This window comes from Tyto alba, unplaced genomic scaffold (assembly GCF_018691265.1).
Source record: "Tyto alba isolate M040663 unplaced genomic scaffold, T.alba_DEE_v4.0 Super-Scaffold_7, whole genome shotgun sequence".
NCBI lineage: Eukaryota > Metazoa > Chordata > Aves > Strigiformes > Tytonidae > Tyto > Tyto alba.
In genome coordinates this window covers 40,668,455-40,696,221 of record NW_024881328.1, presented here as the reverse complement: position 1 = coordinate 40,696,221, position 27,767 = coordinate 40,668,455, and the positions used below count along the sequence as shown (strand labels likewise).

Here is a 27,767-nt window from a genome sequence, read left to right as displayed (position 1 = left end):
GTACAGTTTACCCCTTTCATTTTCATCAGGATTGATTACTTGCTGGGCCCACGCATCATGCAAATCATTCCGGTTAAAAACAGCTGCTTCCCACCCCGCATTCCCCTCCAAGTAGGAAGAGCCATCAAGGATCTGTGGCTGATTAGGGGGTGTTAGATCAATTGTGCCGCTGAAGCAGCACCCTAGTTAGCAATACCTTGAGTCAACTGCAATGCCAAGGTAATATGAATAGTTGTTTGACTTACTAACAGGCCTGTACAATAGAAGAAGAAACTGGTAACTACCACCACACCCCTTCTGTGTCCTGCTCTCTCCCAGGCCTTCCCAAGGCCCAGCTCCTCGCATCAGCCTTCTGTTAAACTCCTTTTGCCTACGAAAGTGATGAATCGGTGCAGTGGGTAGCGTGGGAATGATGTTACTGAAGTTAAATTTAACTGAGATGAATGTAACACTCTAATCATTTGTTGTAATATCTTTGTGTGTGAAATAAGGATAATGACTGTTACAGATGAGAATTTCAATCAGCTGCTTGTGTCCTGATTCAGTAGATGGCACTTTTCTGCTCACCTGTTTTCAAGGTCCTCGATTTGTTGGAAAAATGCCTCCTAAGTGCAAAATTAAGGTGTCTCTGCAGAGATATCTATTAAAGCTAATGTAAGTTTTCTGTGTTAGTGTGAGGTTTTAAGATAAGTGAAACCTGAGACCTTCATCTATACATGCAGAAAACTTTTCTACACGAATGGCAATTTTAGCAAACTAACTTCTTCTGTGGTCCTGCTGCCAGCATGCTGTCTGTCCCAGAGGGGTGCACAGATATCCATAACGAGGGAAGAGAACTGGTGGTGGAATCAGATTTGAAGGTTCATCCCAAAGTGCTAGCATCCATTTTGCAGGGAAAGGGGTTGGGGGAAGCTGATGTGCTTCCTTACTGGAAACTGGAGGAGGTGTCCTTTGTTCAGGCAGGCATGTTTCACCCCACAGCAGTGGTTGGGTTAATGAAAGTTACTTAGCTGTGTGCATGACTGAGTTATTTTCAGGATCGGGGTGGTGGATTATTTGGCTCTTTTCAGTTTGGGCTAATATTGTAGTGGCCTAGAGGTTTCTTTCTGCATCAGTCCTCCTTCTCTTTCTAATCCTTAGAACTTCATTTCTTGATCTCTGCTCCTGTGACTCACAACCCTATTTCCAAGTCTGAATATCTGACATTTCTTTTACTGTTTGCTCTCTTTGCTTTCTTCATTGACCTTTTATTTTTCTTCCCTGTCTTTCATCTTTTACAGAATTTCAGTCTTAGGCTTCCTTTCCTTCCCATATATATACATGAAATTGTTTTATTATTTTGAAGGGGTTTATACTTGTACATTTTTTTATGCTTGATAGTTTATGAAAATGTGGTTTGTTTGTTGATTTAGTTTATTTTGGTTTTCTGTATCAATGCTCAGGTGTAACCATGCTGGATATGTTACAAATGGCTAAAAATAAAACCAAACAAGGGGAAAAAAAAAAAAAAAAAAAAAAAAAAAGAAAAACCACAAACAACAACAAAAATAAACAGGATAAAACTTGAGAAGGTTCAAAATGAATGCACAAAAGCGCTGAACTGGGATGTCGCTTTAAGATCTGTATTTGGGTATTGTATCAGAAGCCAAGGTAAAGGTTTTATTCCATGCTCTAGGATGGCTGCTGCTATATGAGAACTTGTATACCCAGGAGGGAATGACATACCGTATTATAACTAGCTAATGGACTGTATACATCTGCCATATAGAGGAATTTTCATTTGAAAACTTCAGTTTTCCCCATGATTTGATTCACTACAGATTCTTTATTCCCTTTATTGCATGTGTTAACAAGAAAAAAGGGGGAACCACAGGACTTTGGCCTGTTCCGGATTTAACAACAAAGGAGGACTTGTATTTTTAAAGCTTTTTTGTCTATCAACAGAATTTACCTGGTAAAAGCCCACCAGCCTTTTATCTGTAATTTGTCAGTTACTTTCAGTAAGTTTACAAAAAGACTTTTCTCTTGCGTGACCTTTGGATTTTAACCATTTAATTAACAGGCCAGACCTTAGATGTGGAGTTCAACTCTGAACACCCTGAGTTCTGCACAGGTGACTGCTTGCTGGCAAGGGAGGCAAGCTAAATAAACCTGCATTAAACATACACATCAAACTGGTGGAGTAAGACCTGTCCGAGGTCAATGTATCCTCCTCTAATGAGTATATTTGAATGCAATGTTCCAGTGTACTTCTGTTGGGGTGTACCTGAACAAACTAAGGTTGTTAATTAATGAGGTAAAGTAATTTTAGCAATAAGAAATTTGTGAGTACCTGCTAAAATGCTTTCACATTTTGCACCCCTTAATAGGGAAGGAAAAAACCCAAGTGATTTGGTTACTTTCTAGTTCGTTTTTCCAGTTGTCTCATTCTGTAGTTTGCACTTTATTAATGAATGCCACATATATCCATGTGCTGATCTGTAGCACTTCCAAGTTCAAATGTAGCACAACAGTTGGACCAGATTGCCCATCGCCTGCTTGATGTTTGACCAGAAGAACTTACTATGAAGGATTAAAGAGAAAAGAATGTTTTACCAGCCTCTGCATTTGAAGCAAAAGTAATTTAATGGGTGAATGTTCTTCTGGTCGTAATACCAGAGATAACAGAAAATGTCATTGCCATGCTGTTTAGGAGGAGAAGGGAAGATTTAAAGTGCTGAGAATGTGCTTAGCTATGATTATAGGTGTTTACAGTATTTTCATTATGTTAAACTGTAAAGATGTGTGAGATTTTGTGTTGCAGTTGTGTTTGACCCTAGAGTTCTTGCATGCTAACCTAACGTAGAAGAATAGCCTCTTTGCATGTAGCTGGGTGCTGCTACTGCCGTGACAAGCATGTTCTGTGAGAATGACATAACCTCCCCTGGCTGCAGCCCCTTCCCAGCCCTGTCTGTGGCCTCATTGCCTGTGGTACGTGCATAACTACCTTCATCATTAGTTTCACTAACCTTAATGGTTTGGTCTGATATCAGATGCACTCGGAAGAGTGCGGCTCGATCAAATCAGCACTGAACTTTCAGTTTTCTCTTTCAGACAGGCTGAAAAAACTCATTGATGAACGAGAATCCTTACTAGACCAGGTAATCACAGGAAAACTGAAATGCTGTGTCTTTCCTAAATCTATGATAAGAATAGTATAGATTAAGAAAATCAAAATGGCCCTAACGTAAGTACTAGAACCACAGTGCTGATGCCTTTCAGAACATGTGCTGGGTTGCTCTTGCTGAGGACTGCGTTGCTTGCCACTTCAGTCTTCCTCTGAAACATTTCTCCTGCACATGTAACTCAGGATACAGGAGAAGAAAGATATGTCCCAGTGTGCCCGTTCCATGTTGCTAACCAGTCACATTCCGTGTCCTTAGTCACCTAAAGCTCCTTCTCCAGGACTGTTTTTGAAAACGTATACTCCAGATTGGCCAAGCCCAAGGGAAAAACAAATACGGTCCAGAAATTATACAAGCACACTGTATCTCTAAGATTAAGCTTTTCCGATTGCTGGGTCTGTGGGTAATGGGCCATTCGGAAATAAATGCTGGAGGAATTACAGTAGATGGGTAAATAGCAATTAAAGTAATTATTGCTGGTACCATGATATTCCATAGCGGATATAAAGCTTTAGCTGATCTGTTTCTCTGCAGGATGCTCTGTGCTTTCATTTATGGACTATATCCTTGGCCTTGAGACTTCACACACAACCAAACACAGTTTTGGGTTTTTAAGAATGTTTTACACAAATATGCCTACAGAACACTTATGGCTTTTCTAATAAAACAGTCATCTTCCACTTGGTATGTTTAGTCTTGAGTGTATAAGCACTGATAGTGAGAATATGATGAGTCATTTGCCAAAAGAATTTCTAGGGAATTATTTTGTAACAAAAAAGCTCGGGAAATTTAGGTTTCAAAAAAATATTTTTATAATACTTGAGTGAATTTGAATACTGAGCCATAATTTTCCCTTGCAGATTTTAATAACTAATTATTTTGTGCCCTTCAGGTTAAAAAATTAAAGGGACAACTGGAGGAAAAGCAAAAGAATGGCAAGATGGAAAATACACAATCAGAAGATGAAGTTCTGGAAAATGGAACAGATATGCACGTGATTGACCTCCAAAGTGAGCTGCATTTTGATTTTAAGAAACCTTTTGTGTCCTGCATGTGAGTGAGAAAACATATCTATACAATAACCACATGGCTCTAAGTAAAAATGAGCGTTCAGGTCTAAGGGAGCTTCAAACTGGGAGCCAGCCATGCACCCCTACTATAGGTGAGGGAAAGATGATCCTTTGTTTGAGCAAGGTTGTAATTGGAAATCTCCCTTCTATTCCCCAGGAGACCTGGGGTGAGTTCCTGGTGGATTCTGCTTTCAGGGTAGTCAGAAGGGAATCAAGTGAGACTGGGAATAACGCCTATCTGCTGGGCACTTTTTTTGACAGAGAGCACTTGCTACTCTACCGCTGCCCCAAGTAGATTCTTGTAGCATGGAAATCTTACGGCAGACTTGTTAGAAGACACTGTTCATATTTGTTCTGACCTCTCTGATTAATCTGGAATTATTTCAGGAGATGCCAACAGACAGATCAGTGATCTCAAATTTAAACTAGCAAAGTCTGAGCAAGAGATAACAGCGTTGGAGCAGAATGTAAGTTTCTGGTTTCTGTTTGTTTAGGCATGGCGAGAATGCAAAGAGAAAATGTATTTTATTATATGATAAATGAAATCATGATGACTGTGATTTTTTTCCCCTTAAAATAAGAAGCAGGAGTGTTGGAACGTCAGGGCTACTGCACTTAAGTCATAAAGACAAAAATGCTTTCATTTATGTCTGGGGAAAACTGAATATATTATTCATCTTTACTGAAGGAAAAACATTGAAAGACAAAGGTATATTGAGAGCACTTACTCAGAATAGTTTTTTATGCCTACCTATCATCAACTTTGAAATGGCTCCTGGCATACGATGTAGTATATGTGGATTTTATGCAAGACTGTTCAGTTTTGTTTGCTCTTGTCTAGAGTATGTCAGCAATACTTTTGCTAAGATAAATTTAGTCAACGGACTGTGTTTTTTGTTGCTGGAAGCATATTAAATATAGATATGTATAAAATGTCTGGAGTTAAGTTACCGTGGCCAGGCTTCCTTGGTATATATTCTCTTTTTCCTCATTTTAATAAAGAAAACTAAGCATCTCTCTAGTTATTGCTTAGCTACTAGTGGAAGAGTAAAGCTTCAGAGTAACTTCTTGGTACAGCTTTTAATTCAGAAAATTTGCCTTCACCTTAGGTAATACGATTGGAAGGTCAGGTAGCCCGATACAAAACTGCTGCTGAAAACGCTGAAAGAGTAGAAGATGAACTGAAAGCAGAGAAACGCAAACTACAGAGAGAGGTAACTAAATGCAGACTGTCCTGGGCTAGCAGTCAGCCTGCACCGCGTGGGGGGAGGCCTGTCCGTCTGGTGCATTTTAGAGGAGGAACTACCCTTCTTCTCAGAGCAAAGAATAAATCTCTACTTTTTAAATTGCTCTAGTAATTCTAAATGTGTAACCAAATTTCAGCACTCAAAGTGGAGTAACGGTCACAACTGTGAGCTCCCACTGCTATTTCACCATTCCTTCCTGAATTAATTGCTTTGTACCAGAGCTGGTTCTCTGGAGCAAACTCAAGTTCTGCTTTGTACAACTTAAATCCAGAAGCAGCCTTCAGATGCTCAGGTTTGTGTGCCATTTTGCAGCTGAGAATGTTGCTGTGGTTTGACATTCATCAAGCTGAGGAACTCCTATTTCTACTTTGCTGTCCTTGTCCTTCGTTGTACCTGCAGGCTCATTTCTTTGGGTGTTATAAATTTTGGGTTTGTTAATACAAATCACTGGTCTTTTTAGAACAGTGATTCGGAAATTACAGCAGAAGAAAACTGGAAATCCTACTGTAAAGTTAATTGAGGTGCTTCGTCAGTCTACACTTCCAAGCTTCAGAGTCTAAACTTGAGTGCTAAATGGATGTGGATTGTTCTTATTGAGCCTGTTCTTCTTGCTCGTGCAAGCCTGTTTGCTGTAGTGTGTCCGTCCACAGACTCGGTCCATGTTTTTCTCTTAAAACATTGCGTCTTCAAGCTGTCTGTAATTTTGACCTTATTTGTCTTACCAAGCTTCATGTTCTCTCCAAGTAGCTGCTACAACCAGCTTAAATATGTTTGTCAGCTTCTTCCATACCTGCCCCCTGAGGTTCTGGGTTTGTTTTTTCAGTATGTACCTTTGCTTTTTCTCATTACTCCTGCTCTGCTTTCTATAAATACTGCTCTGGGCAGTCCACTTTTCTCTCCCTACCCCCATCCTGTGGTGGGTTTTGTAGAAAACTAAGGCACCAAAGCCACGGCTGTGGCTGTAGTTCCAGGAACCAGAAACATAAAAGCCAGGCAGCCAGACAGGAGTATGTCACCCAGCAGATATCTCTGAGCATCCGTGCCTCTGAAGTTGAGGCAAACTCTGAGCCGTTTATTCAACATTCTGTAAATACCTTGGATTCTTGGCACCGTGCTTAGAAAATATCTGTGTGTGGCCTTCCAAGCAGATCCACAACATTTACTTTCAACTCTGTTAATGGGAATTTTCAACAGCTTTTATCTTGTAAGGAAATTCCAGCAATATGGTCAGTGTTGGTAACCACAAGCCTTGCTTTATCTTCAGAAAGAGAAAACACTGTGAAAGTTACGGGGGTTTTTTCTGCTTCCTTCCTTCAGCTTCGTTCAGCATTGGATAAAACTGAAGAGCTTGAAGTCAGCAATGGTCATCTAGTAAAACGCTTGGAGAAGATGAAAGCCAACCGGAGTGCTTTACTGTCTCAGCAATAACCACCACCTTTCGATGCTACTACTACTAGACAGAACCAGAACAACGTTGCGGATGCTTCTGTCTCTTGCTGTCTGGGATGCTTTGTGTCATGCCTTCTGAGAACAGACAACCCCAACACTTGCTACGTGCCACCCAGCTGTGGTTCTCTCTACGCAGATTCAAACCTGCTGCACTGTATACATAGGAGTAGCTGATCCAAATGGCTGTGCCAGCAGGAGCCCTTCTACACCCTGCTTTGGGTACCTCTGAAGTACAATATCTGTCTACCCCGTAAGAAGCACATCGGGCATCGCGTTAAGTTCTCCATCCAGAAGGCACAGCAGCCATTTATTGCCATTTAAAATGGCATTCAAAGAAAACACTATAACTGGACTGGAATTTCGTGTCTTGCTGAAATTTTAAAAAAAGCACTGTAAGTTTTAGACTTTCTCATGACAGTATCTGTAATTTAGTGACTACAGTAGAATTATTCATAGTAGGTTTTTCATTTACAAATCACTGTGGAACCACAAGCCATTACAAAGCAAAACTCCTTCAGTGGAAACCATGGAAGAAGATGGTCTTGGAAGCAAAAGTGACCTTAAATGACTTTGCCAATAAAACAAAGGTATTTGGAGGGATTTTTGCACCAGTGGAATCATAAGACTATTTTATTTCAGGGTAAATAGGCAATAGCTTCATTGAATTTTCAACTTTTATTTGTATTATTTAATCCCTGCTCTTGGAGTTGAAGTAAACTACTTTTAAAGGATGTAAACTTGCATTAATAAACCAGCATAAGGCCGTGTTCTAAGAAATGGTGGGTTTTGCACTTAGATCAATCACTTTGGTGCATTTGTCAAAGCAAGTGTCACTTGCTTAAACAAAATATGTAATGGGTTTTTTACATCAGAAACTATCTACTGGTCCATGAACTACTAGGAGACTACGCCGCTACAAAATACAAGTCTAATTTTTGAAAAAGTAACTGATAAGTAAAGAAGCACTTTAGAAAATATTACTGCCTATGGTTTTTCTACAAATGCAGAAGTAGTGTATTACTTCCTTCTAAGGTCATTATAAAGGTTTTCCACTTGCCATGAAAAACAGCGTAACCAATTAAGATGTTGCAGGCAATTTATTATACACAACTTAGCACTACAGCTCTGGTTTATTGGAAATTATTCTGAATGTACTACTCAAAGGAGAACAGCAGTTACCTGAAGAACAAAGCTGTCCTTCCCCCTTCAGCCCTAACAGGAAAAAAAGCTTGCAAGTGAGGCAGGCAACCAGTCCCTTAGGAATCTGCTCACGCTATGAAGCAGCATCTCCTGTTCAACAGGAGCAACCTTCTGTCGATGCCGACTGCCTCAACAGATACGGTTCCATCAAGCCAAATCCAGACCCAGGAGACCATTTCTTCCTAACTTGGTCTTCAGACTCTCTGATCCAGGTCTTTCCCTAGCCTCTTCCTTGCAGACTGGAGGTTAGAGTATAAACCGCTGCTATTTTCAACGTAGGGGGGATCGCCAGTATCTTCTTAGAGCACCTTCACAAATTAAATAAACCAAAAACAGTGTCTGAATGTGTTTCTCTGGTTTGGCTAGAAAATAACATGTTTCTCTCCATCTGAGTGCACGCGGAAATTTAGGAATGAAGTACTGAAATTAATATTCCAGGAAAAGGATGAAGAAGGCTTTTTTTGTGCCCCTGGGGAAATAAGCATGGCCTTTTTGGTCAAATGTGGTGGAATGTGAGGATGAAAGGAAACTTTTAAATGACATTTCCATTCCCGCTAGGGCTTTGGGGTTTGTTTTTGTTTTTGAGAGGAACATTCAGGTGCAGAGCCAGGTTTCTTGTGGAATACCTCAGAATTGCTGTGGATACCAATTTACAATTTTCTGTGGTTGACTTGTGTAATTTCTGGTGTACAAAGCTTCTGGGGCCTAAAATTGAACTAAGGGTTTTTCATAATGCAAACAAACGTGCTAATTACAACATCTTGCTAACTGATGATAAGGTGTGTGATTGCCACCAGTCATCTTTTTATTTGTGGTAGTGGTGAAAACTGTCTCTCCTGGCAAGATCCAGGAGAAACAACCTAGCAACTAAGCATTGGTCCAGAAGGCTAAAAATAATCCTTTGCTCATCAAGAAGTGACGTGTTTATCATTTCGAAGTAGATTGCATCTCGCACCCCATAAGCATTAACCTCATGACAGAAATCAGATGTGTATTTCAACCTGGATATGCTCTTAGTAGAAATCTTTGTGTGTGGTAAAATAGCTGAATGTTGAAGCCGCATTTTTTTCCCCCTAACTTTCAGTATGACTTAGCTTTAGAATAAGGGAAGAAAAAGTACTGGTTGGTTTCCTGCAAACTTATGTTTTTCTGTGAAGAATGTACAACAACAGGGCTTTGAATGGTAATAATAGCACATGCCCCGGTCCTTTTAATTGAGCTCCAAACAAGAGAGCCTCGGTACCCAGCCCGCTGACTCGGAGCGGAGCCGAGGTGGTGGCAGCCTGGCGAGGAATGGCTCCTGGGGGAACCAGGACGGGTTTTCCTAGAATTTGTATTTAAAATTGTTATCCTTTTGTTTTATTTTTAAATGTTAAATAATTTTATTGTTTGCAAATGGAATGTTACCCAAAATGTGGTTTTGTTTTGTTTTTGTTTTTTCAATCGGACTGTTAGGAGATACGAGTGTGGAAAAGGAAATTCATTAGCGGAACTCGCCAATAAAAATGTCACTTGTTTGGGTAGTTTTTATGGTCTGTCATGATGATGTTCTCTTGGAAAATACAGACTTTTTGGATGATACTGGTGTAATAGCTCCTTTTCCTTTTTAATATATTGCTGCAGACACAAAATGTGAGCAAGACTGGTTGTAAAATGTACAAAGGCGGGTGCTTGTGTGACTGAGGGCACATTTTTAATGGCAGGGTGCACTTGGGGAGTTGGGAGGACAGGGACAGTGTCCCAGCAGGAGAAATTGGAAGGGTATTGCTAATGATTGATTCTCAAGGGTACTAATAGTGAGCATACAAGTAACCCACAAAGTACATTTCCCTGGAAGAATCTTTCACAACAGGAGGCAAGTTGGTTCCTCAAAAACGTGTCAATTTTAGTATTAAATTTAATCTTGCACTGATCATGGGTGTTGCCACATAAATCACTCCCATGTTAGTGCTTTGCTTTAATTGCTCTAAACAACTGATTGCCCGTGTTTGGGAGTTAGTTTGCTTTAGACAGCTAAGTGGTGTTTTGCACGCTTCGTTAAGAACTTTCCATGTCTGTGTTTAATGGAAGGAGCAGGGCCCTAACCTTGTAAAAACAGCCTACATTTATGACCGTTAACCTGCGCCACAGGTTTTTACTGGGTGGCATTTCCCAGGCTGTAACACACTCCGTCAGACTGAAAGCCTTCTAGCTGCCGGTGGGGTTTTAATAACAGCACCAGCCCTGGGGCTGGGGCACTGGGAGAACCCCGGGCCGCCCTGAGGGAGGAAGAGGAGGAGGAGGAGGAGAAGCGCCCGCCCTCCCCTGAGGCGACATGGCCGCGGGCGGCCTCCATGCGGGAGGGCGGGGGCAGGCGGCGCGCCGGCCAATCAAGTTGCGGGACGCTTCCCGCCGCAGCCAATGGGCTGGAGGCGCGGGCGGGGGGGCGGTAGCCGTTGGAGCGCGTGCTCCGCGGGGCCGTTGTGGGCTGGGCCCGGGGTGTGGGGTAACCGGGAGCGCTAAGTTGGGAACGGGGGAGGTACGGGGGTGGGGGGGCTTCGTTCGGGCAGCAGGAAGGGTGCCCGGCTTTTCCCCGGAGCCAGGGTAAGCGCTGTGAACCGCGGTTCCCTGCCTGGGGCTTCCCCTTGGGCGAGCGGGGACGCCGGGCTGCTCTGAGGGCTCCCCCCTTCCTCCCCGCCCTGCGCCGCGGCGTCGAAGCTGCGCTTCAGTACAAAATGGTGATTTATAACTGACCTGGCTGTTGCTAAGCGCCTAGCTGCGCCATTAGTGCTGACGGCGAGGTTATTGTGATTTATCTAGGGCGTAGGTAGAGCTATTTGATTCTTGTTTCTTCAGGAAAAAGTGAGGGGGAAGAGTCACTTTTCTGTGATAATACATTGTGATTTACATATAGATGGCCGAGATGTGCTTTGGTGGCGTTGCAGCAAGACTTAATTTCACAGATACAGTTGCTCAAAACTTAAGTTAGGAGATGAAGGTAAAGTTAGGGTAATAAGAAAGCTAATGGTTTTGAGACAAAAACAGCCACAGAAGTGCATAATGAAGTTGTAGTAAGGTTTTATTAAGTGAATTTAAATTATGCCATTTTAATGATGATCCTTAGCAGATGAGAACCAGCGGATTGCAGATTTGAGATACAAGCCATTTTTCCCTGTGGGGAAGGGCTGTCATGAAGTTACCTCATAGGGGTCCATCCTGCAAACCTTCCTGTGCAGATACGAGGCCTTGGTCACGCTGTTTATATCTGGAATGGGCAGAGCTCCCATAACGTGGGTGTTAATCCCAGAGCAGTGGCCAAGAAATGGGCCTGAGTTTGCACTCTCTCCACATGCTCCACCAGCAGCTCGTGTCTTGCTTCAGTACTTCATTCAGTTCCTTACGGGCTGTGCTTCACCACACTGGAAACCTACTCTGGAGGAGGAACCAGTGACATGTGTCTTCAGGAGAGTGTGAAACAGAGTTCATGGGCCTGTCGGTCAGTCTGCATGCACTTGCAGTGGGAAGAGGTACAGACAGGACTGTATTTTGCTGTGTTTTATGTAAGATTGTAGTCAGGTTACAGACCGGTGACTGTAATATAAAATGATTATGTTTCATTTCAGTAGTTTATAAAGAATACCTAACTGAGAAATACGTCTAACATTTGTATGTTTCCCTCTGTTATAAGCTTCGGGGGAAGGCAGAGAAGAATTGACAACTATTTATAAGAAACAAGCTTCACAAAGAGCATCTTCCATCCCTATGTGCTTTTTCTCTGCTTTTCGTTCATGTTTGCTATGAAACTAGTTTTGTTACAAATGCAGAGCAGGTGTATTGCTTTGGTTTGGTGTGTTGTCCAGCCTTCTTCTGTTGCTAAAAGAAATGCATCGATCCAAGAAACTGTCTTCCCGTTTTCCTCTATGACTTACACTTTTTGGTTGTAAAGATTCTCGGGCTTTCTTATGTTTCTGTGCTTGATAACCATTCCTTCATGTTTCCCCAGAATTAAAAGGAATGTGCTTCCATTTCCCCCTTGTCCAACACTAGAAGGGGCTTTGGTTCTCCGAAGACACAGAGCTCTAAGTTCACCTCTTCACTTGTTTAAGTAGTTTTTAAAATTGTTTAACTCCTGGACTGAAGGATGTTCCCTATAGTAAATATACTGGTCTTAGATCAAGAAGCTGTGAGCTTTCTGTGGCAGGGAGTGCTTACAGGCCAGTGCACAGTCCGGAATAATGTGAGGTCAGTCTGTGGTCACTGAACCCATGACCATCAGCATCTTGACTTTCAGAGTCGGTATGTGCATCTGAGTAGTGTCATGAAGTTAGCATATGATGTAAATAGCTTACTGTGTAGCAACAGGGATCCTGATGATTCAGCCAAGAAAGACTTCAGCTATAAGAGGATGGAAGCTTTGCCCAGGAGTGTAAGAGAATAGGATTGATTGGTCTCTGAAGATGCTTTTACTCAATTGAAATCACACAAGAATGGCAAATTCTTTTAACAGCCTGCCGTGACCTCTTAGGATTTCTTTGAGAATGTACTGTGTAATTCCTAGCCTTTATACTAGCATGCAGTAGGTAAAAATAAAACTGTTAATTTAATGTATTTTTTTAAACAGTAATGGCCTCTTGTATACCATGGAGTATTTCAAACTTATCTTAATTTTTATTAAGGTGAGAAACTGATAGGAAGAGACAAGCTGATGACTTTGAGAGGTTGCAGTGGAAGTGAGTTGTGTGGATGACTTCTGAGGAGGAGGGCTTAAGTGTTTGTACCATGGAATTAGAAAAGAACGGCGATGTTAAAAGCAAAAGGAGATGCTTCAATCAGACCTCCCATCTTTTTTCTTATTCTGAGGAAGTTGAGTGCACACTCATCGGAGACACTGCAGCAGGAGCTAACCCCTCTGGTTTTGGCCAGACATGTTCTGTCAATGTTTCAGAATTAAAGTTGTCAGAGGAAAGCTTACCTTATTTAAGCTCATCTTTAGATGCAGATATTGAAACGTATAATAAAAAGAGAATGAGAATTTGCTGTGCACGGGTAGGTGAAAGCAAGAAAGAAGCCGATATGTTGGGAAGGGCATGTGACAATATGCACTTCAGTTGTGGCAAGTGTGATGATTGCAGAAAAAATGATTTAGGTGAAGATTCACAGCTGGAGTATCTCAGTGCTCAAGAGCAAGACTTTGATGACACGAATAGCTCAGGTGAGTTTTCTGAGCAAAGGGAAACTATAGGAATCGAAACCTTAAAGCTGATAGATCCAGTTCATGGAGTGCCAGGGAGTGGAGTCACACAGGAACAAAATCTTGTTGAGGTGTCAGAAGATTGTTCTCCTGCTCCCGAGTATGGCGTAGGTGACCAGGCCTGCCCAGAAGCTGCTGTGCCAGAGCATCCCCACCTGCTTCAGGACTCTCTGTCTCTGCCAGATTGCAGTGGCATGACTTGTGATCATCAGGATGAGCAAACAGAGTATGACAGTGTTGTTTGTGGAAGTATACTTGAAAGTCATTCTTGTGGGAGTAAAGAAAAGGTCTGTCCAAGTCTGCTTGTATGTGACAGTTTAGAAAATGGAGAGGTGAAAGGCATACCACTGATTGATGGCACGCTGCCACTCCAAATCACTACAAGTGAAGAAGTGTCTGAAAAAAATGACAGACATGCTCACAGCATCTCAGCGAAGCAAGGTGATCCTTTGCTGTCACTAGGGGAAAGGGCCCCTGCAGTAGCCATACAATTTTGCAGATGTGCGGGGGACTCAAATTTCTACAGTTGTGAAGAATCCGGTGTGTGCGCACATGGTGCCAGCTGCATCAACTGCACTGCAGAGGATGCTGAAGCCCAATTTTCAGTCTCTGAAATTCTCACTAGCAAGAATCCCTTTTTGAAGGTGGAAGTTGCAGATAAATCCTCCCATGGAAATACCAGCTCTATGAACTTGGAGTGCTGTGAAAACTTGAAAAATCTTACCAGTGTCTCCACGGTTAACCAGGCTGTTGATGCAAGTTCTGATTTTAGAGCTTGCTTTACAACGAGCAGGAGTACCGGTGCTCAGGTTTGTCTCTCATCCAGAGCTATTAATACAGAGATAACAATGATGAACAAATCTCGACCTGTGGAATGGCATCGTGAAACTTGGGCAGATGTTGCTTGCAATACAGACTGGTCATGTGGAGCCAGTAGGACAGAGGAGGTTCGGTCGTCGCTTACCAGCACACTGGATGACCACTCACATGGCAATACTGCAGCAGCTGAAAGAAGTTCACAAATTCAGGTAATTTAAAAAAAAAAAAACCAACCATAACCAAACGATTTTGATATCTGGAACTTTTTAATGCTCAGAACTTGCCTATGCAAACATTAATCTGTAACTTGTAAAAATGTTTTTTGTTTAGGAACAGTGGGAATCAAAAAATGAGCTGTGTAGCAGTGATTTAAAGACAAACACTGACAGGTGGGTCGTGAATTGGTTTGAAATTCTAGATGTTGGATAGGATTTTTTTCACGGTTGCAAGATTGTCTGTGACTTGGGAAAACGGGTGGTGTTAAAAGACTGCTGAGTAGCATTTCCTGCATGGGAGGGGTCGGAAGGGCCCTGGACAAGTGAGAAGAATGAGCTGAAGACCTGAAGTTGAACAAAGACGGAAGCAGCCTTGGTGTCTGCAGTTGCAGACTGGCCAAGAACAAGCCAAGTATAAGTCAGCAGTGCTCCCGTATGGCAAAGAAGGGAAACCACATGCGGGGGCTGTGTTATCAGGAGTGGATGGAAGGAAGTATTGATTCTTCTCAGCTTGGTGATGGTGAGGTTGCATCTGCTCCAGCTGTGGGATAGTGAAAGAGATTGGCAGAGTGGGGAAAGCCCACTGGAGGGGAGCAGAGATGGTGAGAGGAGCTGGTGGAGCACCTGGCATGTGGGGAGAGCTGGGGGAACGCGGTTTAGCCGGCTGGGAGAAGGGAAGGCTGGGGAGATGGTTCTTGGTAATCTGGTGGTGGGTTGCGGGGAAGGCGGAGTCATATTCTTTGCAGAGGTGCATTTTGAAAGGGCAAGAGCCAGCAGTTACAGTGGGGGGGAATTCTAAGCGTGTGTAAGAAAAAGTTTCTTACAGCGAGAGTAGAATTGGTGCTGTCTCCTTTCTCGGAGATGTAAAACAAACAAAAAAGCCCCAAACGGAACAACAAAGCCAGACTGGCTAAGACCCTGAGCTAATTTTGAAGTTAGCCCTGCACTGAACAGAGGTTTGTACTGCAGACCTCTAGAGATCCTTTCCAACCTAAATTATTCTCTGACTGTGGAAACAAAATAAGTGTGTCTGTCAGTTAACAGTCGCTAAGTTTTTGTTCTTAGGACCACACTTTTTGAGTAGAAATTATTATGGTGCTCATGCAGTTCCCGCCTCTCAGTTATCGCTGATTATAATGTGAAAGCTACTGTGAGACAGCATTTTTTCTGTGTAGTAAATAGGAGGAACTGATTTAATTTTTCTTTTTTTTTTTTTTTTTTCCTTGAATTGTATCAGAAATAGCTTTTAGAAAGCTACTTGTTTCAAAGTAAAATATAATGAACTTAAAATATGGATTCAAGGGCTTCAAGATTTTATTACTATTATTTTAAAGGCTGGTACACCTTGACAAACAAGATGTGAAGAATTCTGCACCAAGCTACTGTCAAAAAATACTGCAGAGAGCGATTGAAGCAGAATTGCAGATTCTAGACACTCATTATCACATGTGCTATCAGCACTGCTTGAAGATTTACAGACTGGCTTTGGAGGAAAACATATGTTTTAGCAGGCATGTACTTTAATGTCCTTTTTTAAATGAAACGGATAACTTGGTTAAAAGGCATTAATTGCTAAATATTGCTGATGTATTCTATCCATAGCTTGTGATAGTGTTTATAGTTAGCATTTTTATCCAAAAGAGTTTAGGTTCTCGTAACTACCAAGTCTTATTTTCATCCTAAAATTTTCTGTAGCATTCACAAACCCAGCAAAATATAGTTTGTTTCCAGGAATGGTTTTCTGTACAGGAGGAATAGTACAGAGAATCCCTTCAGGAGCAGGCGAATTGCATAGAGGGGGAGCTGGGAGGTGAGAAAGAAGAGACAGGAGGTGCAGAAGTGTTAAGAGGTGGAGCAGGAAGGGGGCAGTGATTTGTAGAGCCTCTAGCTGATAAAGCACACTCCCTGTAACGAACCTGGAATTGAACCAAGAAGTCCTGCCTCTGAATGCTTTAGGGTGCCAGGGATAGCTGTAAAACCTCCTTTCCATAGGGTGTGCCCCGCAGCTGAGGGGAACGTTTGGGAGAGGGGGTTGTAATGCTGCGAAACAGAGCATGGCCCCAGAGAGCTGCTGTGCGTCAGGAGAGAGCGCGTGGTCCTGCGCCCTGGGGAGGAATCTTTAAACACTGTGAAATGTTTGGGCAACTCTGGAAGCAGTAAAGGAAGTGAAATGACTGTTTAAGTTGTTCTTATTTTCTTACACGTATTTTAACAGATGTAATGGAAATACTGAATTGGGTTCGTCTCTCATGTTGGTTTTGGAAGAGCTAAAAAAGAATTACAATGGTATGAAAATGAAAATAAAAACGGGCATACCCTTAAGTGCACTTCCACCGCTATCAGTTGAGGTGAAGTTGTTCCCAATCTCTTCGTGTTATGTGCCCTGCAAGGTAATTTCTTAATTGTTTTTTGTTTTTAATACAGATTGTTTTCTTCAGAAAATTAAGACAAATCTTTTCTCTTTTGACAGTTGTTCAGAGATGATCTTTACTATAAGTAAGTACTCCTCATTTGTGGTATTTATTAAAGTTTAAAATAAATGAGAAGTGAATTTAGAAGTTGTTAAACTTAGAATGTCTTTATTTCAGGATGTGTATTGTTGCTGAAACCGTTTAGCTGAAAGACTGGCGTAGAACTTTGGGTACACTGATTTTATTCTAAGGAAATTTTTTACTCTGTGGTGTTCTACTATGCAAACTATGGAGTTGTATTTTTACTATGTTTATAGCAAAAGTTTTCAATGTATAGGTAATTTTCCTGGTTCCGTACTTTAACTACGAAAATCTTGGTCTCCAATCTTAATCCTCCCTGTCTTGGGGAAAAAAAAAAAACAAACAACACAAAAAAGCACACAAAGGAACACCAAAACAAAAAGATTTTGTTGCCAGCAAAGACAATAGTTGGCATATAATCAGATGTTCTGCTAAGATTATCATTCAGTCATGAAGAATGATAGAAAAATAACTTTATATTTCAGGCAGACATATGGTACTGCATGTTTGAGAACCATGTGCAGTTACTTTATGTAAGTGTAGATTAAAACAAATTTGGCAGTAAGTTTTTACTGCATCCGGTAAACAACTAGAGATCTGTTTCAAATTTCTTGTTACGTATTAGTAAAATTAATAAAAAATTGCACGGGGATTTCAGGTCGTAAAGATGTATATCAAAACATCACACAGAGCCATCTGAGTTTTTCCTATAAAGGAAATACAGCCTAACATAAACCTAGAACATAGCTTTATGTTTCAGGTTGCAACCAGTGCTTTTATAGAATAAAGGTATCAAAAAACATTGTTTCTCATTCTAAGCCAATATTTCTTAAGCACATTTTATTTATTTTACTGTGAACTTTTGGAAATATCGAAATTAATATTTCAGACTACTTGGTATCATTGTAGAATTTTACATGGTTGTGCTATATTTTGTATGAAATTCTTGGGTCTGTTTTAGGTCTGTGTCAGGCACAAGAAAATCTAACTTTGTAGCAGCAAAACTGCAAGAAAAGAAAATTTCTGTCAGCATGGTAAGGACTTCTTCATTATCGAGGTTCCTAGACGTTAAGTTATGAAGCATAGTCTTCTCTTAGGTATATGCAAATGCTGTCACTGTCTTCAGGGTTCAAACTGGGCTGCTCTGCCAGTAATGGCAAATGCAACTGATGTCACCAAAAGTTTTATCGTCCTTTCAAACTCAAATAACTTGGGGATTCTTGAAGAAGATCAGTAGGTTAACTTTTTAAAATTTACCTGTTTAATCATTTAATATTATGAGGCTCAGAAAGATGGCATATGATCAAGTGCAGGTGCTGTGACATAACTGAAACATGTTTGTAGGACAATCCACAGACTGTATGTTTAACTGATGGCAGCCAGCCCAGTGACTCTAATTCCTCCAAGACGTTTGAAGTGCAGCATAAAGATCGGCACGTGGAACGTGGTAAGTGGTTTGCTTCTAGTACAAATACCACATTATTTGTTAGTTAAGTTGTTGGAAAAAAAAACAAACCCTGTGTCAAACATATGTAAGGATACTCAACTGTTCTTTCCGTGTTGTAATGCTTAACATTATGTCAGCTCTATATTATATTTTACACCTTGAAGAAAAATTTTGCCACTTAAATCAGAAGTGAAAACTATTATGTGTCACCTCTTTCTAATGTAGTACCAAGACATGTAGGTAGCTGGAATCCTCTTAAGCACAGAAATTTTATGTTCAGTCGTATGACATACCACGGTCTGAATTTTAACACACTGAAATTTATTTCAACTGTCAAGGCTGTGCGAAAAATGAAGAAGGGAATGAATATTGGTTTGATGCTAAAGAGGACTTTACAGTAGCAGATATTTCAGTAATAGCTGAAGAAACAAAAAAGCAACAAGAAAAACAAGACGTGGTTGATTTAAGAGGTGAGATTGTATATTTTAAGCTGCCATACTTAATAATGGTGTTTGTTTATTATTTGAGTATTCTGTTCCTTCTACAAGCATAAGTAAACTTGGAAAAAATGTTAGCTGTGTTTTCAGACTTATTTTTTTCATTGACTTGCAATGAATCCTTGCACAGGAACAGTGGTTAAAGACAATTTAGCAGATGTCCAGCCAGTCATGTAGCTGGAAATCTTTTCCGGTTTTCTCTTCCTCCTCTTCCTGCTTCCCTCCCCATACCGGCTTCTTAGGAGTTAGCTGGGAATGGTCTGTGTTTGGAGACTTGGGCCCCAGTGACGGGCATGGTCAGAAGTCCCAGTACACTGAAAGTAGAGAGCTTGTGCTCTGCGATGGGGACTCACGGTATGCTACCCATGCTTTAGCACTGGTACCCGTTAGTTCAGACCAGTGTTCCCTCTGTTGTACCTCTTCTGCCTCTTCAAAGCTCAGGAAACACAGAGGGAAAAGAGATTCCACAAACTGAACTGTTCTGCTTCTCAGGACACTCATTTTCTGTTAGAAGATACTCCTTCATTCTTGTAGGGTTTTGTTAAAGGTCTTCTATCTAAGTTTCCCAAAATCTGCAGAGAAGATGTTAGCTTGAACCGAAACAAGAGCAGTTAGTAACACTTTGCTTTCCTGTGTTTATTACTAGCAGTGAAGGTAATGGAGAGTGGGAATGAGTATTCTTTTATTCGTGTTGGTGGCCTAAGTTCCTCAGTGTCAGAGGTATGCATGTTCTTATTTCCTTAGTAGTAGTCCTGTTTTGCCTTTTCTGAATTCTTTCTGACTATATGTTTGCAACCAAAATATGCTTCTATTTTGTAGGGTGATTTAAGATCACATTTCCAGAAGTATCAGATTTCTGACACTCTTATCTGTGTGGATTCTGGTAACTACAGGTATATTAATACAAGTTTTACTTATTTCAGATTTTTTTGTTGTCAAAGTAAGAGGATCATGGGAGAGAGGAGGGAGTTGTTCGTTAATTTATTTTCATTTTGTTTCAATAATTAGTGTAGATACAGATAACTTGACAAAAACTTGTAATTCCAAACAGCTTCTCATCTTATGAGAAGTTAAGGAGTCAGAAATTTTCTGTTGAGTTTAACTGGAGATACAGTTAATATTCAAAAGATGAGAACCATCATATGTTCTTGTCGATAGTAATTCAATATGATGTACTTACTTTCTGGTTTTGTGTGTTTTTTTTGTTTGTTTGTTTTTTGTTGTTGTTGTTGTTGTTGTTTTTGTTAATTTTGTGTCTTAGGTATGCATTTCTCTGCTTTAAAAGCATCAATAAAGCAAAGTTAGCTGTGGAGGAGATGAACCAGAAAAAAATAAAAGGAAAACCAATAAGTGTTGAACTTCTAAATAATCCATCAGAGAACACATCTTTAGTTTCCCAAATACTTACAAATAAGCTTTGGCATGAAATCCAACCTGTTGATAACAGTCAAAGAAACGATCAAGATAAACCACCCACTTCAGCCTCCAATTCTGTGAAAGCACCTGATGCCACCGCTGCTGCTGGGAAAACACATCTCCTTCCTGTAACTTCTTCAAAAGTTTCTTGCTCTACACAAGTACCTTCAGAAACAAAGTGCCCTGGTCTGAAATCATCTACTGAAGATTCTGTACATTTCTTGCTTCAGGTTAATCAAAAGGTAAATAATTATTACTAAGGCTCCTTTATATGATAGATTAAGAGCTTTAAAACTTCTTGTTCCGTAACATGTTATATTTAAATATATGTTATGTGTCAGTAACGAATTTCTGGCATGCTGCAGAAGAGTGAGAGCACCATTCATTTGCCCCTGCATCAAACCGTAATACCCTGTCTTTTCTTCTTAATCCTAAACCAGCTGGGAACCTAGCTATTTGCACTATATTTTTCATCTTGCTTTTCTTCTCCTTTGGATTTCCACTTGTAACACTTTTTTTTTTATGTGGATGTCTTGTGCTTTTATACAGGAAAGATTTTGGGGATACTTGGAGGGGAAACTCTTGGGTTTTTTAATATAAGTCTTAAGAAACATCTGTGTATAAATACAATATTTTGTATGCACTCAGGTTTGTCCTTGGAGGATAAGGCAAAGTTAGTGGTGTTGCTTTCATAAACTATATAGATATGCTACCTTTGGGGATTTCACTTTAAACATGCTAGTGCTCTGGGAAATACAAATCAGATCTAATTTAAAGGAGCAGGACTGTCAGTTACACGTAAATGCATATAGTAGTTTTATTTCTGATATACAGATTGGCTAATGTGACTGGTTGCATTAGAATAACTTACTGATCTGAATCTGTATCTGTCATTTTTTTCTTTTTCCATAACAGGAGTAATTATTAGTAGTAAAGATATGTTATATTACTTGTACAATACTTAATCCATTAACTTTTTGCTTATTTTGATGCAATTCTAGGATACTGGAGAAAATTTCCTGCAGAAAACATGTGCACCTTTCTCCACTAATTCATATGATGCCTTTATTTCTCCTAATACGTTGAACTTGAACAGTTTTACCAAATTAATGAAGAAACTTCAAGAAATTCATCCAGAGGCTAGCAGGTGAGAGTATTTGGATTTCATTTCTGCCCTGATTTGTAATGGATCCAATATCCATGGTAACCAAGTGCTAAATGTGTTGCACAAAATGTGATGTAAACAGTTATTTCTTTTATTCATGTAGAGACAAAATTGTGGATGCTCTGCTGGAGGTGAGGAGAAACAACAAAGGTTTCCTAAGTGGCTTGTCCATCAATTCTATTGTGGAAAGGACTTCTTTCATTCTAAGGAAATCGACCCCCAGTTGTGGGTGGGAAAAGCAACGTAAATAAGTGAGTATTCTAGCCCACGGAAATATATGGAAATAAAAACACTTGCATTTGTGTCGCTGTATAGCGGGACTAAGTTAGTAAGTAACTTCGTATAAAGCTCTGCATGAAGTTCCTGCATGAATCCACTGAAAGGATGGTTTCTGAGGGTTGTTAGCTGGTTTACAGAACATCTGTAAACAGGTTAGCTCGCTAGCTCTGTGCACTCTATAAAACTTGGTATACTGGGGGTTTTATTATGCAAACTGGTTATTGATCAACTTAGTGAATGTTGCCTTACATAGTCTGGACAAAGGTGACACCTAATGGCCAGTCCTTGTGCAGCATTTCATAAAGAAATCCCAGCATAGGCTCAACTTTGGTTTAAATACTGATGATTTCTGTCCAGTGTATGAGATTTGGTTCTGGACAAGAAATCTAACAAAGTAACATTGCATAGCTGTTAGTTTTTTCATGTTAAAGGGCATCTTGCATGATGACCCAGCACTGGATGCTGCAGGAAGCTGCACGTGCTAAAACCATAGCCCAGAATTCCAGGGATGTGTGTGTATATTCTCCAGGAGGAGACATCCTTCAGTTGGCACTTGTTTCACTCTCCTGCTAAGCTTGGTACTCTGCTTGCTCTCGGGCTGCTAGCAGTGCCCCTACTGAGTTTCCCACGCTGTCCCATGTGTTTTTAGCAATGCTCCAGCTTCACTTTTGCCCACAAACACAGTCTGTATAATGCTCATTCTTCTGTAGTGTTTCTTCCCCAAATTCTTAATGCTCTGAGTTTGGTCTCAGAGCTCCTGTTTCAGGGATGTCAAAGCATCAGTTTGGTTTTAATTGATACCACCTCCTCAAGAGGAGTGGTATTTATGCCTAGAGTTTTACGTACCCAATTATCTTTCCCACCCATTAAATGCTGATTATCAGGCTAAATTCTCCTGCTCAGATGCCTATGCATGTGTTACTGTAGTGCACGAGTAAACCATAACACAGCCTTAACTCGAAAGGAACTGCTGTGCATTGCCTACTAAAACTGTAATAGGAGTGATTCTGCCCAGTAAGATGAAGCCGAAGCCTGAGCTACAAAAGTTTCCGTAGATGCATTAAATGTACGGATAGATGCTTATAGGTCCTTCATCTCAGTCCTTGTTCTGGGAAGCACTCTCAGTGACTAGAAAAGTCCTCGATTGTGTTAAATACACAGAGACATAGGATAGGGTTTTACATACAGCCTAAGATTATACCTCCTGTACTGGTGAAGAGCGTGAAAGAATCTCAACCAACACGCATGTCTGGCTGAGTTCCTGCTGAAAGGATTAGTGTAACATAAGTCCGTTAGTTTGGCATTTGACCACCCTGTGAGCTTTTACAGATCTCTGTGAACCAAAATCAAATGTAAAAAAGGAAAGTCTTCATATTAATCTGACTAACTTCTGCAAGACTGAGGATATGGACATAAACTCAGAAAAAAAAAATAATCTTACTCATGACAGTATTTTCAATTAGTAAGGTTTTAACAGCCTCAAATCTGTTGTGCTTTCCTCGTCAAGTGATTTTTTTATTTTTTAAGTGGTGTATGGTCTTTACAGCCATAATTTTTCCTGTGATACTATTTTTTTCCCCTGTTGGTTTGCTAAAGCAATGGTGACCTATAACCATTTTTACTTTCATCACGAGGGAGCTGTGAAATAGACAAGTCATTAGTACATACTGGGGAAAAAAGAATTCTCATTTTTCCGTAGTAAGAAACAAGTATGTAATATGTTTAAGGAAAGGTTGATTCTGTTTAAAGCTCATCTGTACTAATTCTGGTATGTGTATAGCTTCAGACTTTCCTGAAGGGCAGTTGTCCACTGAGAAGTACCACCTCAGAGCCTTATGTTCTTGCAATGAACTGACATGATGAAATGTCCAGAGTTGTACAGATAATACTTTCATGTCAAGCAGTATTAGATAGTATTTAATGAATAACAACTCAAATTCAGCTTTAAAGCAAAGCACTAGATAATCATGCTTTTTTTCTTTGGCTGACCTAGCCCAGAGTTGGACACCTGAATGTTTATAGATCTTTTATATTTGTTGATTTTGAAGGAGTAACTTCATTAGAAATGGGAAGTTAGGTTTTGGCCTGGAAAGGCCTTTTACTCTCATTGGTGAGCGGTTGTCAGATTTACCTGAACAGCACACTTAACCTTTTTCTGTTTTCTAAACCTAACGGTAAGCAGCAGTTAACAGGAATCATAATGCTATAAAAGTTATTCAGTTATTCATTAAAACCGGCTATTTCCTTAAATTTATCAGTATCAAGTATTCATGCTTGGAAGCCTTCTGTGAAATTAATAATCTGCGTAGTATTTATTTTAAAACAGACCAATGGAGAGGGGTCTTACCAAAGCATAACTGAAACAGTGCTTTGCGAAACAGAAATAAATGCACAGGATAGATGTGCTCCTAAATGATGATTTGATAACTTTGAATTAATTGAATTTAAAAAAAGAAAGAGCACCAGATATGATTTGTTGCTCAAAGATTATATATTTTATTGTAGCAGTTTCTTCCATTTGGTTCTTGAGGCTGGGAAACCTCACGCTGCTCTGTACTTACTTCTGCAGCGCACAGCCAAATTTTAACAGCTTCCACTGGTTTTCTGGGGTACTAAAATGCTGATGATCGGTTTATTTCAGTGTGAGTGTGTACATGCAAAATTTACCTGCTGCTTTTGTTTGTTTGTTTCTTTCTTTCTTTTTAAGTAGACGGCTTTCTGATAATGAAGAATCAATCATCTCCCTCTGGAAGATTTTTGCAAATTCTATACTCCAGCTTGTCCTGGGATCATACTGTATTTCTTGTTTGACTTATTTCAGCAGTTCTTAATGAAAACTCAGGTAACATCACTGTGTCACACGCAGTCGTATCCAAGAGAATATAACCTGAAGGTCAGTTTGAGGTGTTCTGTTTCTACAGATACTAAATGATTCTTCACAGTTTTGTTGTTCCCTGTAGTTGGTTCGAGCGTTTCAGCAGGTTTCTCTAAGGTAGAAAGATCACACTTCAGCAAAGCAAGATTTCTCTAATACCGGCAGGGCTTTTCTAGGCTGCACTACACAGCCCCCAGTTCTTGCGTGCCCCTTAATTTTAGGCATGGTGGTGGCTGCTAAGACGTTAATAAATAGCCAACACGCTTGCGCTTTCCAGATAATCTGAGTCTGAATAGTCTGTAGAAATTCCATGTATCCTTTGAATCCCAGGGAGGCGCGGGGGAGGCAGCGAGGGCTTCATTTTAGAAAGCCAGGCTGAGAGCTGGCAGCGCCGGTGGACACAGTTACACAATCCTGTGCTGCAGCAGAGTCCTCTCGTGTCCATTTTGACTCAGAAGCGTGTTGCAGGCTGCAGAGCGGTGAGATGGCCACCACGGTTCCTTCAGGATGAAGCCTGGATTTTTTTTTTTTTTTTTTTTTTCCCCAGAACATGGTATTTTCTTGTCTCATATTCCACTTCTGTTGCTGCAAGCAGAGGATGGGCTTCTAAATCCATTTTTTTTGTATCTCGTGGCCCGGTATAGTGGGCAGCACGCACTCCCTGGGATTTTTATTTTGGGTTGATAGAGGGGGGAGGAGGAAGTCTGGGAGTATCCAGTCTTTCATGTTTGCAGGTGTCATGACTGTACAGAAGAGGTCTAGATTTTAAATCCTCTTCTGGCAAATGAAGGAAAGGCAGCTTAGGTGTACGTGTGTGGCCAGGGGGTGAGGAGAATTATCCTTGATTGACACGGACAGGGTCACGCTGTGATATTGCACAAGACAGTACCTTGCTGTTGTCCCTCTCTGTCTCTTTGTTGTACTTTGTTCCAGATCCCAGCTGCATTTGCTGCTGAGAATAGCAGCCTTACTGTGAATGTGAATAAAGGTTCAGTTCCTTCTTCAGAAAGTTGTGGGGGTGTCGTGCTGTTTTCAGATCTCATCCGCTCCCAGTCCTCTCGGCGGGGCCCCTGTAGGTGACGCTGCCGCAGCCCCGGCCAGGACCGTGAAGTTGGTCCCGAAGCTGCAGGTGAGGCCTCAACTTTTGGTTTCTTCCCAGTTCGTATCAAGACGAAAGCAGCCCCAGGCTTTGCTCTGCCACATTATTAAATAGCAGATGCTGCCCTTTGTGTTCCCCAGACTTGATTCTGTAACTAGGCGGGTGTTATTAATAGTTGCCGATAGAACTGGCTTTCTGGCACTCAAGCTCTTTTGTTTCTGTTGGGAAAGCAGAAATAGTTAGCATACTGTGGTGTTCTTTCAAGTTTTCTTGTTTCTTGCTCTTCTCCTTTTGAAAGGGAGAGCTCACTTAAACTGTGAGAGAACCGCGGTGTGGGGTGATGACCTCCCTGCTCACTGGGATGATAGGCTCCTAATGGCATATCCTAATCCCAGATGTGCTCCTGGAGAGCCCGAGCAGGCACACTCGTGTCCTGGCAAGGCACAAATTCAGTTACCAGCTGTAGGTGGAGCCGTACTAATGATTTTTCACTCAGTAAAAAACCAAAACACAAAACATTTATGTGCCTCCTAAAATAGCATTACATTCTCTACATTGAACGCTGTAAAAAGAAAGGGGAGGTACGGGTTGGAGCCTCAGGCTAGCGAGAGGTGGAGAGGGAAGGAGGGCTAAAGAAAGCGAGTGAGAAAAAGGGGTTTCTCGGTGCTTTCCTTGTGTTCCAGTTCCCTTTCCCGCGTCCCCGGGCGCCCACCTGCCCCTTCGCACCGGGAGCGGAGGGAGGGAGCGCTGCCCGCCCCGCCGGGCGTGCCCTGCTCCGGCCCTGCCTCCTCCGCGGGCACAAACCGCCGGTGGGCGAGAAACCCGCCCCCCCCCCCCCCCCCGGGGCCGGGCAGGCGGACACCGGGGCGCTGGGCACCCCCCTCCATCTCCTCCTCCTCCGCCCTGCGCGTAAGAGCCTCCGGCGCGGAGCCCCCCCGGCCCCGGGGCGCGGAGCGGAGCCGCGCCGGGTGCGGGGGGAGGATCCCGCCCCGCTCCTGCCCGCGGGCCGGCGGCGGCGATGGCCCTGCTGCCGCGGCGGTTCCTCTGCTTCGTGCTCGGTAAGTCCGCGCCCCGCTTCTCCTCCTCGGGCAGCGGGACGGGGTCGGGCAGGAGGAGGTGAAAGGGGGGGGGGGGGGACACGACAGAGGGAAAAGCTGCCCCGGACACCCCCGGAGCGGGCCGGTGGTGGCGGGAAGCGCTTGTGCAGCTTCCCCGGGAGCAGCGGCGGCGGGGCCGGGGGCTTGGGGGGAGCTGCAGGGGGCAAGCGGCACCGGCCTCCGCCCAACTGGTGGCTCTGAAAATCTGCCAAGTCTCCAGCCGGGCTTTGCAGGCAACAAAGAAAGCAGGGGGGAATTAAAAAGAGAAATCATTCCAGGGCGCTAGGACATAGTAGGACATCTAATTTGGCCTCATAAATATGTCAGATGCTGATGCTGTGGGACACAGCCTGTTTGGGGGGGGATTTCCTATTTGACAGGTGAGATTTACTGAAGTGTGCTCGCGCTGGGAGATGTCCTCTGCCATTTGTTTCAAAAGTAGAAATTAATTACTAAGAGACTGCTTTAGAAGTGGGTATTTTCGTATTGCTGAGCCACAGGGAGAGGACATAGCCGGAGGTGCTCGTTCAAGCAAGCATTTCTAAGCTGAGGTCGGATGTTCTGAGTTGAGCAGATGATTGACTTGAAATCGTGTTGGAAATTCTTGCGTTGCCTGATTATTTTCACAGGGCACAGTGTGCCCCCGTTTCTTTGATGTCCCCAGCATTTCAGATGCAACAGGTAGAGACTTGTGCTGCTCTTGCAACCCGTGCATCCACAGCAGAACGCTCAGAGGGATCATGTATTGGTACTTGCTACAAGAAGTGTGATCATTTAAGGTTACTTAAAAGGGAAACCACGTACCTTCATCCCAACGCTGATCTTCCGTGAAATCCAAGTGCTCTTTGAGGAATTGTGGATTTCTCCTTCCTCCCCTTCCTTCTCCTGTGCAGGTTTTATCCTCCGAACCCTGGTGAATAATGCATTGAGCCGTGCTGCGTGTAATGGTTTTATCTCTGACACATAATTAACTGTTTGCTACGCTTTAGCTGGCAGTTAGTTATTC

At 41.8% G+C, this 27,767-nt stretch overlaps 3 protein-coding genes across 7 annotated transcripts in view; all 3 read left to right on the top strand.

Moving 5' to 3' along the window:
* LRRFIP1 (LRR binding FLII interacting protein 1) overlaps positions 1-9,709 on the top strand; it is a 114,389-nt gene extending 104,680 nt beyond the window's left edge. For 4 of the 5 annotated variants that reach the window (XM_042783802.1, XM_042783801.1, XM_042783803.1 and 1 more), the window contains 5 exons: positions 3,094-3,140; positions 4,057-4,174; positions 4,622-4,701; positions 5,344-5,448; positions 6,799-9,709. In XM_042783802.1, coding sequence (XP_042639736.1) covers positions 3,094-3,140; positions 4,057-4,174; positions 4,622-4,701; positions 5,344-5,448; positions 6,799-6,909 — 461 coding nt within the window. In that variant the 3' untranslated portion in view covers positions 6,910-9,709. Of the gene's footprint in view, positions 1-3,093; positions 3,141-4,056; positions 4,218-4,621; positions 4,702-5,343; positions 5,449-6,798 lie in introns of those variants that run through there. The other variant, XR_006164512.1, reaches the window with a different exon arrangement.
* A 953-nt stretch (positions 9,710-10,662) lies between these two features.
* Positions 10,663-25,574, top strand: RBM44 (RNA binding motif protein 44). Its single transcript, XM_033010717.2, has 15 exons — positions 10,663-10,713; positions 12,786-14,388; positions 14,510-14,568; positions 15,729-15,905; positions 16,610-16,784; positions 16,865-16,890; positions 17,848-17,920; positions 18,231-18,333; positions 18,672-18,803; positions 19,477-19,550; positions 19,650-19,723; positions 20,092-20,488; positions 21,248-21,393; positions 21,515-21,662; positions 24,401-25,574. Exons 2-14 carry the CDS (start codon positions 12,853-12,855, stop codon positions 21,660-21,662), a joined length of 3,120 nt encoding a protein of 1,039 aa, XP_032866608.2. The 5' UTR covers positions 10,663-10,713; positions 12,786-12,852; the 3' UTR covers positions 24,401-25,574.
* Positions 25,575-26,243: 669 nt separating this feature from the next.
* RAMP1 (receptor activity modifying protein 1) overlaps positions 26,244-27,767 on the top strand; it is a 28,044-nt gene continuing 26,520 nt past the window's right edge. Inside the window, exon 1 of the mRNA XM_042784399.1 lies at positions 26,244-26,722. Within this exon, the coding sequence (XP_042640333.1) occupies positions 26,683-26,722 (40 nt within the window). The 5' untranslated portion in view covers positions 26,244-26,682. The remainder of the gene's footprint in view (positions 26,723-27,767) is intronic.

Bases quoted from the DNA above. Each gene is read 5' to 3' on its own strand.
- RBM44 (XM_033010717.2), top strand. From the start codon at position 12,853: ATGACTTCTGAGGAGGAGGGCTTAAGTGTTTGTACCATGGAATTAGAA. The intron at 14,569-15,728 runs GTGGGTCGTGAA...ATTATTTTAAAG, and splicing joins TTAAAGACAAACACTGACAG to GCTGGTACACCTTGACAAAC. The intron at 16,891-17,847 runs GTAAGTACTCCT...GGTCTGTTTTAG, and splicing joins AGAGATGATCTTTACTATAA to GTCTGTGTCAGGCACAAGAA.